This window comes from Lepisosteus oculatus, chromosome 3 (genome assembly GCF_040954835.1).
Source record: "Lepisosteus oculatus isolate fLepOcu1 chromosome 3, fLepOcu1.hap2, whole genome shotgun sequence".
NCBI classification, from domain to species: domain Eukaryota; kingdom Metazoa; phylum Chordata; class Actinopteri; order Semionotiformes; family Lepisosteidae; genus Lepisosteus; species Lepisosteus oculatus.
In genome coordinates, this window is record NC_090698.1 from 21,333,864 (window position 1) to 21,351,519 (window position 17,656).

The 17,656-nt window shown below is 36.0% G+C and overlaps 1 protein-coding gene across 2 annotated transcripts in view; it reads right to left on the minus strand.

Moving 5' to 3' along the window:
• Nucleotides 1–17,656, minus strand: part of dym (dymeclin) — a 150,687-nt gene that overhangs the window by 46,683 nt on the left and 86,348 nt on the right. For both annotated transcript variants that reach the window (XM_069187013.1, XM_015339502.2), the window contains one exon: nucleotides 3,706–3,811. In XM_069187013.1, the coding sequence (XP_069043114.1) occupies nucleotides 3,706–3,811 (106 nt within the window). The remainder of the gene's footprint in view (nucleotides 1–3,705; nucleotides 3,812–17,656) is intronic.

A 17,656-nucleotide genomic window follows, 5' to 3' on the forward strand; every position in this document is an offset into this window, starting at 1 on the left:
TTAACTCTTTCTCTTATGGAGAAAACCCCATGTTGCATCTCAAATGTTGTGAAAAGGACCATGTAACACCGAGCGAAGCAAGGGAGGTAAATGCAAATTCAAATCTCCACATGACCTTGGTGTTACAATGCCAGTCTGTTCACAAAGCTTTCCTGACTGACTTTTGCCCACCTGTGGGGAGCCAGGCACAGCAAAAGCACCTATTCAGGCCTAGCAGCTTAAGACATTTATATAACCTCTCTGGTTATAAAGTCTCCCTGTTATAAAAATCCCTAATTAAGACTGTTTGGTGTCTTTAAGCAGATTTTTCACTGTCGCCTGTTTGTCTGCTGACAATCAGTCAGCATCCGCCCAGCCACCGGACTTCAGAAGTGACCTAGAGGAATAAAAGGCCAGCTGCTTCGTTTTGTGAACTGAAATGGAAACAGCTCAGCTTATGCACCCGGCAGTGGAGGAGACAGAACTTCACACACACAGCTTGTGATCCCGGAGTCTAGTCAGCCACAAGGGGTCACTGTTCTGCAGAAAGCTGAGTCATCCAGACCATTCACCCCAATCCATGGTTTCCTGAACCCCCTTAAAATGTCACAAATTTCTGTCAGGTTTCCCCACAGTCTTTGCAACACTGCCCAAATTATTTATACTATAAAGTAGTCTAAAAAAGGCAAAGCTTTTAAACAACAGTTAAAAAAACTCCATAAAATAGGGACCACTTCAATCAATTCGTCTGGAAGTGGCTGGAGCAAACTTGGAACAGATTTCATCTACTACCCAGGACAAAAGAGCATACAAAAAGGTTTTGAAATGATTTTAAAATCGTTTCATTTGAAAAAGAAATGTCAAAACACTATTTATGTATTCTTGCAAAGGCCATCCGAGTACCTTCAAAGCATATTGCAGTAATCTTAATGTGTGGAGTACTATACCTAATTAATTAAGAATGCAATATATAAAACAAGTCAATAACCAAACCAAATGCAAAACTGGAAAAAATAAATATAAACACTGTACTGACTTTTTCAGTACAGTGAACATTCAGTACCTTGAGATATTAAAATTTCTAAATAAATGCAATGTCAGAAATAAATAGAAAGGTTTGACAAAGACTAAACCTGTTACCACCAATGAGAGAGCTTGTCTCCATAGCCTATCAATCAGGGCTCACAGAAGTGCACTGCTGTGCTAACCAGGCAAGTTCCAGACTGCAAAGACCATATGGCAGCTTTGTGGATTTGCTGTAAAGGAGGTCAGAACATCCCACAGTGAAAACCTGAGATAACACACAGGTATGCATTTATGTTTACAACATTCAGCAGATATTTTGTTGCTGATAGATAAGATCTTTGCTTTAATTACATTTTCATCTAAATGGTTAAATGGTGGATGATATGTTATAAATGTCTATTACTAAACTAGGAAAGAAACACATGCAAAGGCATTTACCAATTTCTAGATTTTGTATATTTTTCTGTCATTTTCAGGGGAAAAATGACACTAACATTAAGAAGTGTAGAAGCATAACAACTAACTACTGCCATCTCTTTCTCCTCTCATTTGCCGTCCCAATAAAACCTGCATTTTCTAGAGAAAATGCAACAGAATTTCACAACAGACTGTGTAATAAAAATAATTTGAAAGGGCATCGCTTTGGCAATGAGAAAAAAAAACTAAAAAAAGATGTGAGAAAGTTACTTCAGGCTCCAATTCTTTGAATATCCATAGGCACAGAAGGGCACAGTAAAGACATGGTCACCTATCAAAACCGACAGGAGATGAATAAGAATTAGAGGCCCAAGGACAACTGTGACATCAGCTCTAAGCACCTCCAGGACTGTAAGGACAAGGACAGGACTAACTGGAGTTAAGGAAACCTCAGAGTACTATTTAATTTCATGGAGCAACACTGTCATTCCATGCAAGAAAGTCAAGTTTAACTGTATGCATCTGCTATCAGCGAGATGTTTCTGTATACTATCTCTCCCCTTGCCTCACAACTACCTGCTCCTGTCTGCTAGCATGTGAAGACATTGGGCAGCATCAGTGTAAATCAGTCATATACTATGACAGCTACTGTATATGGAGCCTGTCAGATTCTCTTTGTCCCATGGTGTTTGTTAATCCATTTACATAAATGAAATAATTAATTTAGCATTTGGGGTCGTAGAAGCTCCTTGCTATGATAGTTTACCTATAAACACAAAACTCACCTTGCGGTGCTAGATTTGCAGTCAAAACTGCTGTGTAGACAAAGTCGCCTTATTGTTTCCCTGTGCATCCTTGTATTTTCCAGTTCACATATGCACTGATAAAAAAGTATTGTAAATAAAGCAGCAACTATAACCTGTTTGGGGGACTTTTTTGCTTTATACAGCAAAATACGAAGGCAATGTAATTTAATTTAAGATTACAAGATTAGAATACTGCAATGGCTTACATACTAGGGTACTAAATAGGCTTCAGTATGTCTAGACTTCTGAAGCTTTTGTGCTAACTAAAACACAATATAACTCCTGTCCTGTGTAAATTGCACTGGCTCCCTGTCAAATTTAGGGTGGACTTTAAATATCTCCTTCCCATGTAAATGGTACCAAATGTTCTAGCTCTAGGTTATTTTAAGAATGTATTGCAGGTGTATAGTCCAGCCCTTAATCTGAGATTGCTGATTCAAGCATTCTTTGCCAAAGACCAGACCCTACACAGGTGAATGTGCCTTTTCTTTTACAGCACCATGTCTGAGGAGCTCATCGCTTCAATCCATTAATGTCTTTGGACACATTCAAAACTCATTTAAAATATATATAATTTCAGTATCACTTGTATAATATAATTTGAGATTAAATGATAATGTTGAGATATTGGATCCCTTTACTGTGTAATGCAAATAAATTGTCCAGTTTTGGCCAAATTACTTATTTGTCCCACACCGTACACAGTGCCTTGTAGAAGCTTTCAGTCTCTGTCCCCTTTCGTTGAATCACAAATATGTACATGCTTTTAAAAAGTGAATATTTTAATCAGAACCTGAGTGCTCACACTAAATGCTTTTATGAGTAGAAGAAATTAAATGTCAGCAAGAACTGCAGATAATTCCCAAACAGTTACAAAAGTGCTCATCTTAAGCTTTCAAGTTTTGATTAAAAATAATATATATTTAAAATTGTGTAAACATCATTTGGAACTTTGACAAAATGGGACATTTTGTTGATTGAAAGGCAGTGGATACCTTTGCAAGGTGCTGTATTTAAGACTGCCTTTAACACTGCCTGGCAAAGTGCAACATGAATCAGAAATCCATTTATTCTTGCATGAATGCAGCTGTATTGACAGTAAAGTCTAAGAAAGCCCTCCAGTTCCAAATATAGAGAGGAATTGCACACAGTGCATAAGGAGGTAAATCAAACTGAAGGACAAAGCAGAAAGCCAAGATACTTTGTGATAAAAAATAAAATTTGAAGGGATTTTTGAATACTTCCCATACATAGACTCATGAAAGTGGATAAGTACTCAATGTATTCAAACAACTAAGATATTTTCAAGCCTTTTTGAGGAAATCAGTTTATTGAATCTTACCTTTTGTACTGTATATTTCTTTAAAGAAAGGAAGAAAAGGCCTGAACACAACAGACAGAAGGAACCTGGGAAAAACTGTATCCAGTGAATCACCCGAATTTGCAGTGGGAGCAGCCATGAGGCAGAATTACTCACATAGTCCGGGAGCGACGCAGTGTCATCAGAACTGAATGGCCCCCTAAGCGATTGCGTGGCCTGCTCCAGGACTTTGTTGTGTTTCTTCGACAACAGGGCAAAAAGGCTGAAAAATAGGGTTACAAAATGGAAGATAAAAAGGAGTGTGAGATTTATGATTAAAACTATATCACCTGAACTATTCATACACAGTATGTTTTAATTTTACAGGATGGTGCAACAGGGCACTTAGTATTAGCAGCTGGGAGAATTCTACAACACTTCCCACAGAGTGCGATTGAAATTCTGTTCACTACTTGTGTAATATTATTGTGCCAAATGGTACCAAAATGCGAAAGAGAAACAAACTTTTTACAATCCCTGTAAGTTCCATATATTTTCAAAATAAATGTTCAGCATGTGTAAATGCACAAAATGATAACTGTGCTGTCTGAATGTACTGAAGTACATATTAATTCTGCAAAGAGGAGCAGTTGTGCATTGGCAGTCACCTGTCAGAAAGCAGAGTCAGTGGTATTATGTGGATAAAACTACAGCAGCAAGGCCGAAGTGCACATTTACCAATCATCCAAAAATGGGCTTTAACTTGCGAAGAGCACACAAGACCATAATATCTCACATCGAGTGAAATTACGATGTCAGCAAAGAGATTTAAAGTTTCTGCCGAAAGGCATCCAGCGCTCAAGCTCCACTCCTGATATTCGCAGAGGACAGCAGGAGTGGAGTTTGAGAGGCACAACATGTCTGTCAGTGGGGTGTTACCGTGTTCATTTTCAGACACTAAAATATCATTTCAGCTTCAGCTCCAAAATGTTTCATGTACAGAAGCAAGATAGGATAAAAAATAAACAACAGAATTAAGAATGAAGTAATTTATTTTTTTGTGGTGGTGGTGGGGTAAGGAGGTGTACAAAGAGTTCAGGTTATCATGTAAGATCTTTAATATGACTCCTTTGCCCTGTGCTTTCACAAAAGACAATCTTAGTGCTAAATTCAGTGGAATAAATTAACACAAACTTAAAGCAGTATTTTGCTAATCAATCAAGAACGATAAACCAAATGATATATTATTGGTATGCTACCGTTAACACAGTTTCACATTAAGTCATGCAAAAGTGCAACACAGAGAAAAACAAATACACAAAATGAGGACAACAACAATGACAAAAAAGGTTTTCTTGTACTGCTCATTAAGTCTCTCAAGTGCCAATTTAATGTAACTGCTTCCCATTTCTTTTACAAGCATTGTTCTGCTTAAAATGCTTCAGGGACAGAAATTTTAAAAATCTATCCAATTTCATCTTCTAAATATTCCAATGTGTATCTTCACAGGACCAGGGTGGATATAAGGCTTTATGACCAACAGTTGTGTTCATGTGATTCTTAAGCAAGCTGCCATACATAACATGGCAAGAAACCTTTTTCACCATACAAATCAAATACATTAATGGAATGGACAAAAACTATCCTGTATGGAACTGGACCTGGACTGCTATAATATATTTTCAAGTTTTGGCAGTATGCATTCATATACTGTATATATATATATCAGCAGCCTTTCACTTAAACAACATCACAGATCAGGCTTCTTAGATCACAATATTTTTTCACAATTCTATCAAATGACCATGTTTCTCTAAAGTGATTATCAAGTCTACCTGCAACAGAGTAATTCACATCAAGCCATTAATCAGGCCACCTTACTGCAAAAGGCACTCTGCTAGCTGCAGTTTATGTCAAGAAATAAACATTTATAGGATCCAGCTGGGTGGCTTCAATGACAATTTATGCAGTGTGATAAGATGTCACTTTCAATAGGTACTAATATCTGCTACCTGTTTTTTTTCTTACCAGCATTACCTAATACATTTGTCTCTAAATTTGTTTTAATTAAAATTAACTCTACAAGTAAAATCACAACAACAAAATCAAATTCAACAAAGGATAACTATGCACCAGAAAAAGCATCTCCACATCTAAATGCCAGATTTTGCAGTAAATATAAAAGGTATTTTGTCAACTCTTCTTGGGGTTCACTACATCGATATTCTACATTTACTGGATTTCCCAAAATTTCTGTCATTCTTTACCATAGCTCACTATGCTTTACAAGACTTTCATCACAATTTTTGACCTTTCACAGGAATGTATGTATAACAATATGTATAAAAGTACATTTTTTAAAAAGATAGAAAAAGTTTATTTATAAAATGTCCTTTAAATTCCTTGTTCTAATATTTTCAGTCCAAGCACTACACTAGCTTTTATTAGTAATACTTTTTTTTTACGTCAGCCTTCTCCAAAACAATTGTCTCTCAATTTTATGGCATACTCAAGAGTAATGTTGCCTCTGGATGTTAGGGAAATATTCCTACATAAGTTACATTTTTTTTATTTCAATTATTAAATCTTCAGCATCATCATAATAAGAATTTAACTTAGACTACTACAGTACCATTACACCATTACTACACCATTACAGCAATAAGCTCAGACAGGAGAGCATTACAACAATGTCTCTGAGGTCTGAGTTTATTATTTTCTTTCACTTTCAGAAAAGCCCATCCCCAAGTACAACTGCACACACTCACAGAGGTTAAATGTCAAGTTTAAACACTACTGACAGTTCCCCAGAACATTTGAAGTAAGGGGTACATATCTTGCAAGCCGGCAAACACACATAAGAACAGAAAGTTTGCTATTGAGAGAAGGCCATTTGGCCCATTTAGCTTGTTTGGTTGTTCAGAGCTAATTGTTTCATGGCTGTCGGCTAGGAGATTCTTAAAAGAAATTGATCTATTAGACTCAACAGCATAGCAGGGTAGCTTTTCATTGACTGTCACAACCCTTTATGTCAAATATTGCCAGATGTTTTCCACTTAAAAAAGTACTTCCCCTTTGCTTCCACTGGTTCTATTTCCATGGTTCTATTTGTATACTTGAATCAAGTCTGAAGTCCCCTTATAGTTTTCTCAAGACAAAAAGGATTTTTTACCTGTCAGTGTAAGACAGCCAGTACGAGTTCAGGATTGTACATAGTCACGCTGTACTGAACATCACCATCCCTTGATTTAAATTCTACACTTTTAACTCTAAATACTAACATTTTTCCTTCTTTAGTTCTTCTTCAAATTTAAATTGATATGTTAACACAGATACTTATGTTTACTTATGTAGCACCCTCACGTTCAGTGTTATCCATTTAAAACTGTAGTTTTATGTTTTTGCTACCTGCAAGAATTGGTTGCACACTTAAATTTTAAAATATTTTTCAATTTCCTTTGCAGCTTCTAGAACATTTGCTAATCACATACTTCTGTAATAATCATCAGACTTGACAAGTTTACAAACAATGGCAGAATCCATATTAATGACACAAATTAGGAAGAGCATTTGTCCTAGTACAGATCCCTTAAATGAAATCACTCCAATTTAAGCATTTATTCCTTATATGTACCCTTTGTTTTTTATCCATTAGCCAGTTATCAATCCAAACACTATTGGACTATTATACTTGAATGGCTACCATCATTGATTTGAAAATTAAGCTTTTATGAGGGACTGTATGAAAGCCATGTAATAAAACATTTATTTCAGTCAATGGTTACTACCCTCTGTATTGAGTGAATGCTGGAAGTGGAATGCTGTTAATGGTTTATGAACAACATTAATTTGTTAAAAACAAAAGTAAATATCACTCTGCAACAAGCTAATATAGAGAGCTATTCATCACAACTTAACCTACAGCGGTCAGGATTCCTCCCGTTGAGCTAAATTTCTGATTTAACTGCGAGATTTCCTGGAATCTGGGCAGTGCAACACGCACAACGAATCAAACGGTCAGATAAAGAAGGATGGAAATACGGAGCTGGATAAACTGAAGTCAGAATGGAATATCAGACCAGTCCAATCAATACTGCAATACCGCAATACTGCAAGTTTATCTTTGCAAGAAATCATGGATAAAAACATCAACTAGAAACAAAAAGAGAAGTACTCATTTGCAATGAGCAGAGAAGTTCTCAATTATAAAAAACGAATCCTCCAATGGGATACATTTTATTCAATCACTTTTATTGAATCACTATGATGATAATAATAAGTTGTAGGTTTTGTTAGTATCATATTTATAAATAATGCATTAATAATTAGAAAGCATGAAAAAGAGAAGCACAGGGCCGTAGATCTACTGTAAGTGCTAACTGAGAAGATGCACTGTGTTGATTCTTCTAGGCTTCAGGTGAAGTCTTCAGACTTCTTTTTTGTGGGGGAGCTCTTAAAAATGTAATCTCTGAAGTGCTGCCTGCAGATAATTAAATTTGATGGCTAACTACAATGAAAATTCAACTATGAACATATACTTCCAGAAAGCCCCCTTCATTTTTCATTTCACTTAAACATTTATCAAAGATTGTGGTTTTTCTCTTAAAAATGAAATTAGCTTAATTGTCAACCTTTTTCTATACTTAATGAAGCACAGGGTTCAGTGTTCAACCTCAATGACAGAGTCCCGAACTCTGTCTAGTTCTGTGTATTTATTCTGAAGAGCACCTGGAATGGGCATGGTCATAAACTGACTCCAGGTGCTCCATGCGTACGGGTGATACGTTTCTGCAGCAGCCGGAGTAGTGAAAGAGATTGCATGAGGACATAACCAGATGTCGCGACACAGCTAGTTTGCTCTGCAAAGGCAGCAAGCATGGCAAGCAATACAATAACTAGGAGGTAATGGATTTCAATTTTCTACACCTTTCACACTCAAAAAAGCAAATTCCTCCTTTCTTTGGCACTGTAATGCCACTGATTTGAAAGTCAGAGTAGATGTGATTCAACACTACCATAAAGGTTTTCATTTTAACAGATTGCAATACATTTATTATAGAAAAAAAAAGTAAAATAAAGGAAAAGTGGTTAGGAAAGGCTTATAGGGAATGACTGCGATGAAATAAGTAAATGTACTATGAAAATCCATCTCTGAAAAGCCAAGATGGGAACTCAAGTCAGCAACAGAAAGGCAAATAATTGTGTGGCGAGGACTACTTTATCTATGTAAGAAATAATCATACAGATTAAAAAAAATTGTGTTGTGGAATAAAAAAACTAATTTAAATGGCATTAGAGAGACATGACCTATACTGGTTCATTCTGTTGGTCTATGTCTGTTTCCTGCATTGCACTGGGAAGGCACAGCCATCATTAATTCTCTGGCAACTTGCCAATGACTATTGAAGCCCATGAGGTCCTTCTTTCAGCCTAAGCTAGTGGATTCTCTAGTACCAATGTTGTGAGGAAATAAATATGGGAATTTGTGAGGAATGCTGGGAGAAGAAAAGATTAACACAACTCTTTTTATTGGGACCAGTCAAGAACTTTATCTACACATGGACAAGATGAACGCTTTACAAAAAAAAACAGTCCAGCCTTCTATTCTCATGAATTAACAACTTAATAAATGCTACAATAATGGCAGACTTTTGAATTAAAAAACACAAGATGGCCACCGAGCTACCAAAACGGTGGAAAGCATATACATTCTTTTGCAGGCAAAACGCATGGAAACTGGGTGAAATGCAGTCTGACAACTGGACTTGTCTGGATTTACCTTGACAGGACTGATCATATTCCGTGACTCTTTGCCAAGCTCCTCCAAAAACTTCTTTATCAATACTTAGTTACTTCTCAGTGACCTTTTTGTTTCAATAAATTGTATTCTAGCCACTGAAAATGTAATTTCTGACTGAATGAAGCTGCATTCTGCTCAGGTCCAATTTTTGTGCATAGTGCCCACTTTATTATTTAAATGCAGAAGCAGAATTGATGGAACTGTAGGGTGTTAGTGTGAATGTATCACAGGGCAATGAGTAAACATTGTTAAACATTGTTACTATTCTATTATACTGACTATGTTTAATGTATATTATACTATTAATATTGAATGTCTGTTTCTGTCTTGGGACTTTTTAATTATTCTCTCATCATTTACTTGAAAGTTTTTCTTGAAACTCAGAATTCAGTTATGGCCAGGGTTAGATCTGGGTTTCAGTGTAAGGAAATTACAATTAATTAAAATCTACCTATTTAATTGATGAGACTTACATGAGCAGCCACACAAAGTTCTGTGGGAAATTTCTTGTGGTATGTAAATATGCTAATTAAAAAAAATAAATGGCAAGAAGACAAGAACAAACACAAAGGAGGTGGGAATTTTTCAAATTGGCCAAGAGGCCTCACCACAATTCCTAAAGTTATGCTACATTTCCTGTTCCATAATAGCACCATAGGGATCTAAAAAAACAAATCAAAAGAGGAAAAGAAATGTTTGAGGTGGATACCACAGAGACAAAAACACTACTTAATTTTATTATAATGCTGCTAGTATGTGATGTCAGGGGATAGGGGTAGCACAGAGGGGACTAAATATATATTTAAGGGAATAAAAACATATTTGCACTTGGGTCCACAATCATAAAATTTGCCAAAAGCTGAATGAAGAAGAAATTGGTAACTAAGGGATAATTAATAAAGCAACAACAAAACTTCAGACAACATGTCTTAATGAAAATTAATAAATAAAAATACATGCTTCCATTTTGCAACTTGCCTTTTGAAATGGTATCAGCTTGTGTCTACCTCCTCTGTCCACAGAAAGCCCATAATATATCTATATGGCTACTTACTGCACTGTGATCCCAGAACTGGCCTAAAGTTGATCACAGGGAGAAAACACAAATTTCTGAAAGCAAAACCACATCCTACAAAGCTCTGAAACACACAGTAGTAAAGCTTTGGAACCAAAGGCTGTGCAGAAGAAATAAACTTTAAACTACTCTGTATCAATCTTTCTTGAAGATTAATTTCAGTGTTCAATTCAGACTGGCAAAAAACTGCACCAAAAAGACAATAAAAAGACCCCTGGCAATACAAAGGAAGGAAAATAAGTTACAGGAAATAGATGGTGATAAAAGTAAAAAAATATATATCAAAGACTAGATACTGGGAAAAAAACCCAATAACACTTCTTTCGCTAACAGGTTAGAAATTAAAAGTTAGAGGAGTGTTCAAGACATACAGTATATTTCACAGGAGACTAAACTAATTAAAAACATATAATAATGAATTGCCATAATTGTTTTACTTGATTCACTAGCAGTTATTTCAAGTCTAACTAAAGCTATTCCATTATTAACTGTGCACTAAAATAGTTTTGTACAAATACATGGCAAATCAGGGAGACTTTAAATGCTGCAACATTACAGAAGGCTTCTAATATTTCTTTCCTTACAGATGAGTATTTCATAGATTTTGGGCAGAGGTTTTAGCAAAACTAATCAAATTACATCACACAAAAATCATGTTTTCCACACATGCCAACCAAGCATTGGCTGAGCTGCTAGTCTTCACAGGGAATTGAGGAATACAAAATTAGCATTCATATGGTTCAGGGTAGAACTTGAATTTGAAAACAACGACCAGTTAAAGTGGCAAGTTATAGCTTAAAGTAACTGATTTCATCAGCCTGCATTTTCCATTTGTCAAGCACAGCAAAGACCTGAAGATTTAACTCTCTTTTCTTTACTGCAAAGAGGAAAAAAGACACTTATCCTGAATAGCATTTTATATTGGGTGACAGAACAGGTGCTAAAAGCTTCAGAAAATCTATAAAACAAAACATAAAATGTTTGCATTAATTGTTCATCAATATGCACTGTCAGTCAAAACAGCTAAATGCAGAAAAATATTCTACTTATGAAAGAATCTTATATACTGATCCACCCTACAGAGTAGTAATGACTTCCTGTGAATAACCTAATTTCAAAAAGGGTGTATTAAGTTCTTCATTAATACAATTAATGAAGTGAGTGATTTCTGTGAGATTTGTTGTAAAGAAGTGCTGCTGATACTTAACGGCAGCTGTGGATCACCCAGTTCGACGCTTTAGGATCCTCTAAGCTGATATTAGCTATATAATTATCATTCTAAATCTAACTTACAAGGGAAGTGGGAGGAAACCAGAGCACATGGTGCAAACCCTCGTGAGCAGAGTGAATATGCAAACTGCACAGAGGCAGGCGCATCTGGCATAAATTGACACCTTAGACCAAGGAGCTATGAGGCAACTGTGGTGCCCAAAGGAGAGCCTGAACTCTGCAATAATACAGAAATCTTCTTCACAGCAGCATGATGAATGATGAATGGCAAGAGGCTTCGCCCAGAAATGTTGCTGAAACGCCTTGACTAAAATCATCCTCACACGTCTCACACAATACCTTTCAATACCTTAACACAGAGTCGGGATTTAATATCAGGCCGAAATTGAACCAGAAACTGACATATCCAAATAAGTACCCGATGGTGACCTTCTGAGAATAGTGGTATACAGTAAGAGCAGAGTCAGACCTCTTAAAATATATTAAAAAACTAAGGTGGCACTGTAAGTATGTTCAAGGAGTCTGGAAAAGCATGGGCCAGCATTACCACTTACTATACTGTATATCTAAATCATCTCTGCATCTTAGTTTAAGATAACCCTAAAGCCAGTGGTACAGAATATGATGAGCTCCATGTACAGTATGTACTGTAGCTCAAGCATTTAAACCATAAAGCATTATAATACATTATTGAGGTAAGAAAGGAAAGCTGGCATTTTACTTTAAACTCACAAAAAGGTTTAGGTTTTTTCTCTATTCTCCTACTGAAAACTAAACGGCTTATGTAAAATATTTGAATGGATTCTGTAATTATGTTGCCTCAGGGATTATATGAAGGCAGCTGAAAAGTTCTGAGCTTCACAGTAAAGGAAATATGAGATCACTGCTGTTGTATTTCATATTCTTTAGTCAAAACTTCACCAACAGCAATGGTTTCTAGCATTTGTTTCATTTGTTTCTATGTGGTTTACAGTGTTATGAACCATTCACATATGAAGAAATAAGCACCAATTTTAAAGATTCAACATGAAGTTTTATGTGTCACTGATATATAAAAGGCACTGTTTTTTTTCCACAGTCCCTTGTATTATTTATGTTTAGTCTACAAGCTGCTGTTCTGTGTCACAAAGTGCCAGGCATCTGTGTCATGCTGACCTACTGGCTCAGTTGTAATGTGAGGAGTCTGGACAAAATGAGACGACATAAGTGAACAAAACACGCTTCATTTTTCTGAAGATGACCGAAACCTTTTCGGTGACCTTCAAAATTTAAGGAGTCTATTGTAACATTGAAGGTGGTGCTCTGTATGTTTAATGGACTAGAATAAATAAAACTGCTTACATCTTATTAAACTGTTATTTAAAAAAAGTCACCAAAACCTTAAATACCAAACTGTAAACCTATTAAATTACGAAATGTTATTGGAATGAGGAATTCAGATGCTATTGCACAATACCACCAAAGAAAACAGTTGTTTCTCATCATTCAGTTTGTTTTAAAAAAGACAGGCTCACTCAGTTAAACTTAAAGCCACTGGTCATACTGCAGGGTAAGCCCTATATCCTGGACGTTTTTGGAGGCTCCAAGAGGGCCCGAGTAAATCCGCTGTCTGTGTCACACTGAAAGATCACAGCATAAAAACAAGTGGGTGTTGTGGGGGACCTATACGAGATGGTTTTATGGCACCCTTCTTAATGTAGGGATCATAGTTCTATTGTAGATACACTTCTGTGCTAGATATAATCTAAGCAAATTAGATTTGATTGATGAATGTGATGTTGTGCAATTTGTGGTCCAGTAGTAAGAACTCCCCTCTCTGAATTGTTGATGTTCATTCAAATATACAGGTTTCCCTCATTCACAAAGACACATCCATGTTGCGTACCACCTTTCATTACTTTCCTTTGTTTAATTTTATTTCACAAATCTGCAAGTTAGCCACTGATGAATCGAACATGGACCATGTGAGCCCAACCCCCTGTGTACCCTCGTCTCAAGTATTTACCAACTGTGGTTTCACTAGATGTAGGGTCTTTCAGGAATGTAACCCCCTGTGTTTGGCAGGGGAAACCTGTATAAATAGCTCCTGATTGGGACCAAGCTGTCTAAGACTTTTGCACAGCAGGATGTAAATATATAGATATAGAGACAGACATAGATATTTCATCACAAGCTTTTATCAAGTCATTCCTGTATGAAGGCCTCGAGAGCACTCTGTACCAGCAAACGTCTGGATTTCAACTTGCTGTTTTGCAAAAGTTTTTTTTTCTTCTTATGGTCAACTCTACTATTTTTCAGTGCATCCATCTCATTTTCATTGCTCTTGCAGGGATGTAGCCCATAGACTTTTATTCTTTCTTCTTTCTTTTCCCCTAACATAGCATACTTTGTTTTGTGCTTTTTCAATTTTTAAGCTTGTGTATAATCTTTTCACAGTTTAGCACAGGAAACAAGTTTGGGGGGTGGATAAAACAATTGCTTTTCCTTTAGATTACACCTAGTCCCCAGAAAAAGCCCATTTGACACCTAAATTCAAATATTGGTTTTCAGGTGATATATAAATTGAATTTCACTATTGTTTATACAGTATATTTGTAACAGAAAATATTATTTAAATCTTCATTAGAGAAAAAATCTAAAGCACCCAGTTTTCCTTATATTCACCTGGAGATACAGTAGGTTGTAATTCTAATTTCATGAGTAACATGTGCAGTGCCCTTCAGTTTCAGTTCTCCAGAATTCACACATACAAAAAAAACAGCATGAGGTACAGGTGGGTTAACGAGTTTTGCATAAATTAATTATAAATATTTTAGACTGTAATCATAATTGTATTGCACAGAGCAAAGTAATATTTTTCATAATTAACTGAATTCCTGGAAACACAAAGGTAACATTTGTGCACACGTCTAAGTATCGCTTTAAATAAAATCCAACAAAATCAAATCTACAATAACATTCTACTCTTTGGAAGTGCAACTGAAGCCTCGAGAATTGTACAGACTCCTCGGAAGGTTCCCTGTTTCTCTGGGGTATAAAAGGAGGCAAATACACAGAAGACATTCAGCATGCATCATCATGATTAAAGTCAGAGAACTTTATGAAGACTGCAAGCAAATGGTCATTCCCCTCTATAAGTTGGGGGACGGCTGTAAAGGAATCATTAAAAAGATTAATCTACCACTTTCCAATGTAGTTCTCTTTATAAAGACATTTAAGGCTACTGGTATAATGGCAACCTTAGTAGGAAGAGAAAGCAAATGTACTTTGCTACCACAGGCTATGAGACAAGCGGCTTGGGAAGCAACCATAAATCCAAAGGGAACAGCTGGAGATGCTTAACACACTGGAATCCTACAGATACTAAATGTCGAAAACTACCATGTGACCACTCCTGTATAAATGGGGCATTCATGAACAAGTTGCAGGGAAGAAGCCTTTTCTGAGCGCAAACCACAATAATAAGATATTAATTTATCAAACTACATCTGAATGCCAATTGGAACACATCTTATGGTCAGATTCTGAACAACAAAAAATGAGGTTCCTGGGCATGCTTAGCAGAATTACCTAGCGTAAAAAAAGCTCAAGTTGAGAAAACACTTGTGCCACTATTAAATATTCTATTTTGTTTTGGGATTGTATGATATCTACAGGTCCTAGAGCCCTTGTCGAGATAGGAGAAATCCTGTACCAGGACATTTTGGCCAGACAAATGGTTCTTCCTGCCAAGAAGCTCATGTTTGGCCAAAAATGGACATTCCAGCGTGGAAATGACACAAACACAGGCCTACATCCACAGTAACAAAGAAATGGTTAACTATAAAGAAACTGAACATTCTCTCATGACCGTCTCAAGCTCCAGACTTCAATCCAATCCAACGATTTGGTCCGAACTCATGGCCAAGGATCAGAAAAGGAAAACTAAGGGTTTGACTGACCAAAAGCAATTCTATCTCTGTTCAGTCAGAGCCTTGCAGCACACTAAAGCAGCCACCTTGTCAGTGTAATCCATGCAAAAGGACAGTTACAAAATACTAACTAGGGGTGTGATCTGGACTTGTCTTTTCTCTGTGAAAAGCTATTAAATTTACAATATAACACCTTTTAAAAAAAAAAAGACACATTATCCAATCTGAAATATGTTATTTGATGGTTTCTGTTCCTATTTCATAAGGGTATGGGGGCATGTTATTTATACATATTTGAGTTCTTTGAGTATATGTCACTTGTGGAATCTCATTGCTCAAGGCAAACATACTTTTGTTAACTTATTGTTTATTCTGTCAATGTGAAAAGCAAGTCTGAGAAAGACAGTTTTATAATTTTGCTACAGGATATTTAAGAAACCAAACCAAACTGCGGAGGAAATAAAGCAAAGCAAACAATTTCGGAAAGCGAATAGAAGAAAAGTGAATGTTAATCTAAATATACCACTCGTGTGTGTACATTCTAAAATAAAGTGAGCACATACTCATATTATTAAAGGTTATAAATTATGAGGAACTGTAGCAAAGTTGCCAGAAAAAGTAGCTGTTGCCTTACACTTGACAGTAGGCAAACTCTCCAGTAATGTGGTAGGTTATTTTAATAATACTAATGCTATTCAAAATTATGAATTATGTAATTAAAACATTCCCTGTCTATAATAAGAGATTAAAATTTCTTTTACACTACATGATAATAACATGCAAATGAAAACAGTATCTTTAACAACAGAAAGTAAGAGGGCAGATCACTTTTTTCACTGAAACACCAAAGCTGTCAACATGCAAAAACCATGCGCTCACAATGTACCAGAATGTCTGGGGTAAGATGACTGCTAGACCTAAAATCAAGAACAATGCAAGCAGGCACATCATGACTATCAATTTCAGAGACAGGTGGAAAATAAGTGAGTTGCTACCTGTTGGAGGGTGGGAACAGATCTAGTGAATCAAACACCTTCACTGTAGATAGAGCATATTAACTGGAACTGCTAATACTGCACCTGTGATTTTGCCATATTATTGTACTGAAGCAGCTGCATGTACTGTCACAAAATAACACAAACATGTCTTTAAGAATCTCCTGTTGCCAAGAACACAACCAGATTTAAGAACAGTGTTGTTGCCTTTGTCTGGTCATAAACAATCATCTATATGTAGTGAAGCCACCCAAGAAACAGCACTGGACCTTCGCTTCAGAAGCAACTAGAGAACAATGTGTTAAAGGACATATAAACACGATGATTCTAAAAAATTCTTGGCTAATTTTCAGAGCGCAGATAATTTTTTTATATTCCTGGAATTTATCCTTATCACGAAAGATATAAGATTTTTCCTAACTTTTCTCACATTCTCATACACAGTTGTTGTAACTAATGGGGTAATGTATTTTACCAATTAAATGTTTTTAGTGGGCCTCAGGTATTACATCTGAAAAAGCACAACTCTATGAAAAGATTCAATCCAATCCGTTAGCTAACACAATCCTTTCAGGCAAGTGTTTTTTTTTGGTCATAAATTGCTAGATAGAAAAATTATTAAAAATGCCTGTCTATGAGATGGATCATACTGTTTTAAGATGATAGTAAGACAGTAAATTCAATCAACAAACTTACACAGACCTGCCAAATATTTTAGATTTATTAAGGTGATAGGAAATCTGGATGTCTGGAAAGTCTGGTATCAAGCCAGTTAAAGCCAGTTAGCAGTAGAGGGTTATTAACTACATTGCTTCCAGTCAATGCTATTTGATATGTAGTGCATCTTATACTGCATAAAGACACAAACAGATTTTTAAGAGTTCTAACCTTCTTTATTTAATTTTTGATCTATCAGATTTCCTTGAAACATTATTCACGTTTTTTTTATTTTAAAGATCTGTTTTTGAGTGCATTGATATGATAAGAATTCTATGTCACTGCCTATTTTAAAAAGAATATTTACCAGGATATTTCTCATTTAACCAGTGAGGAAATAAAAGCACATTGATTTCCTGTCCTAACATAAGCTAGAAGAACAACATGTATTTTATTTTTG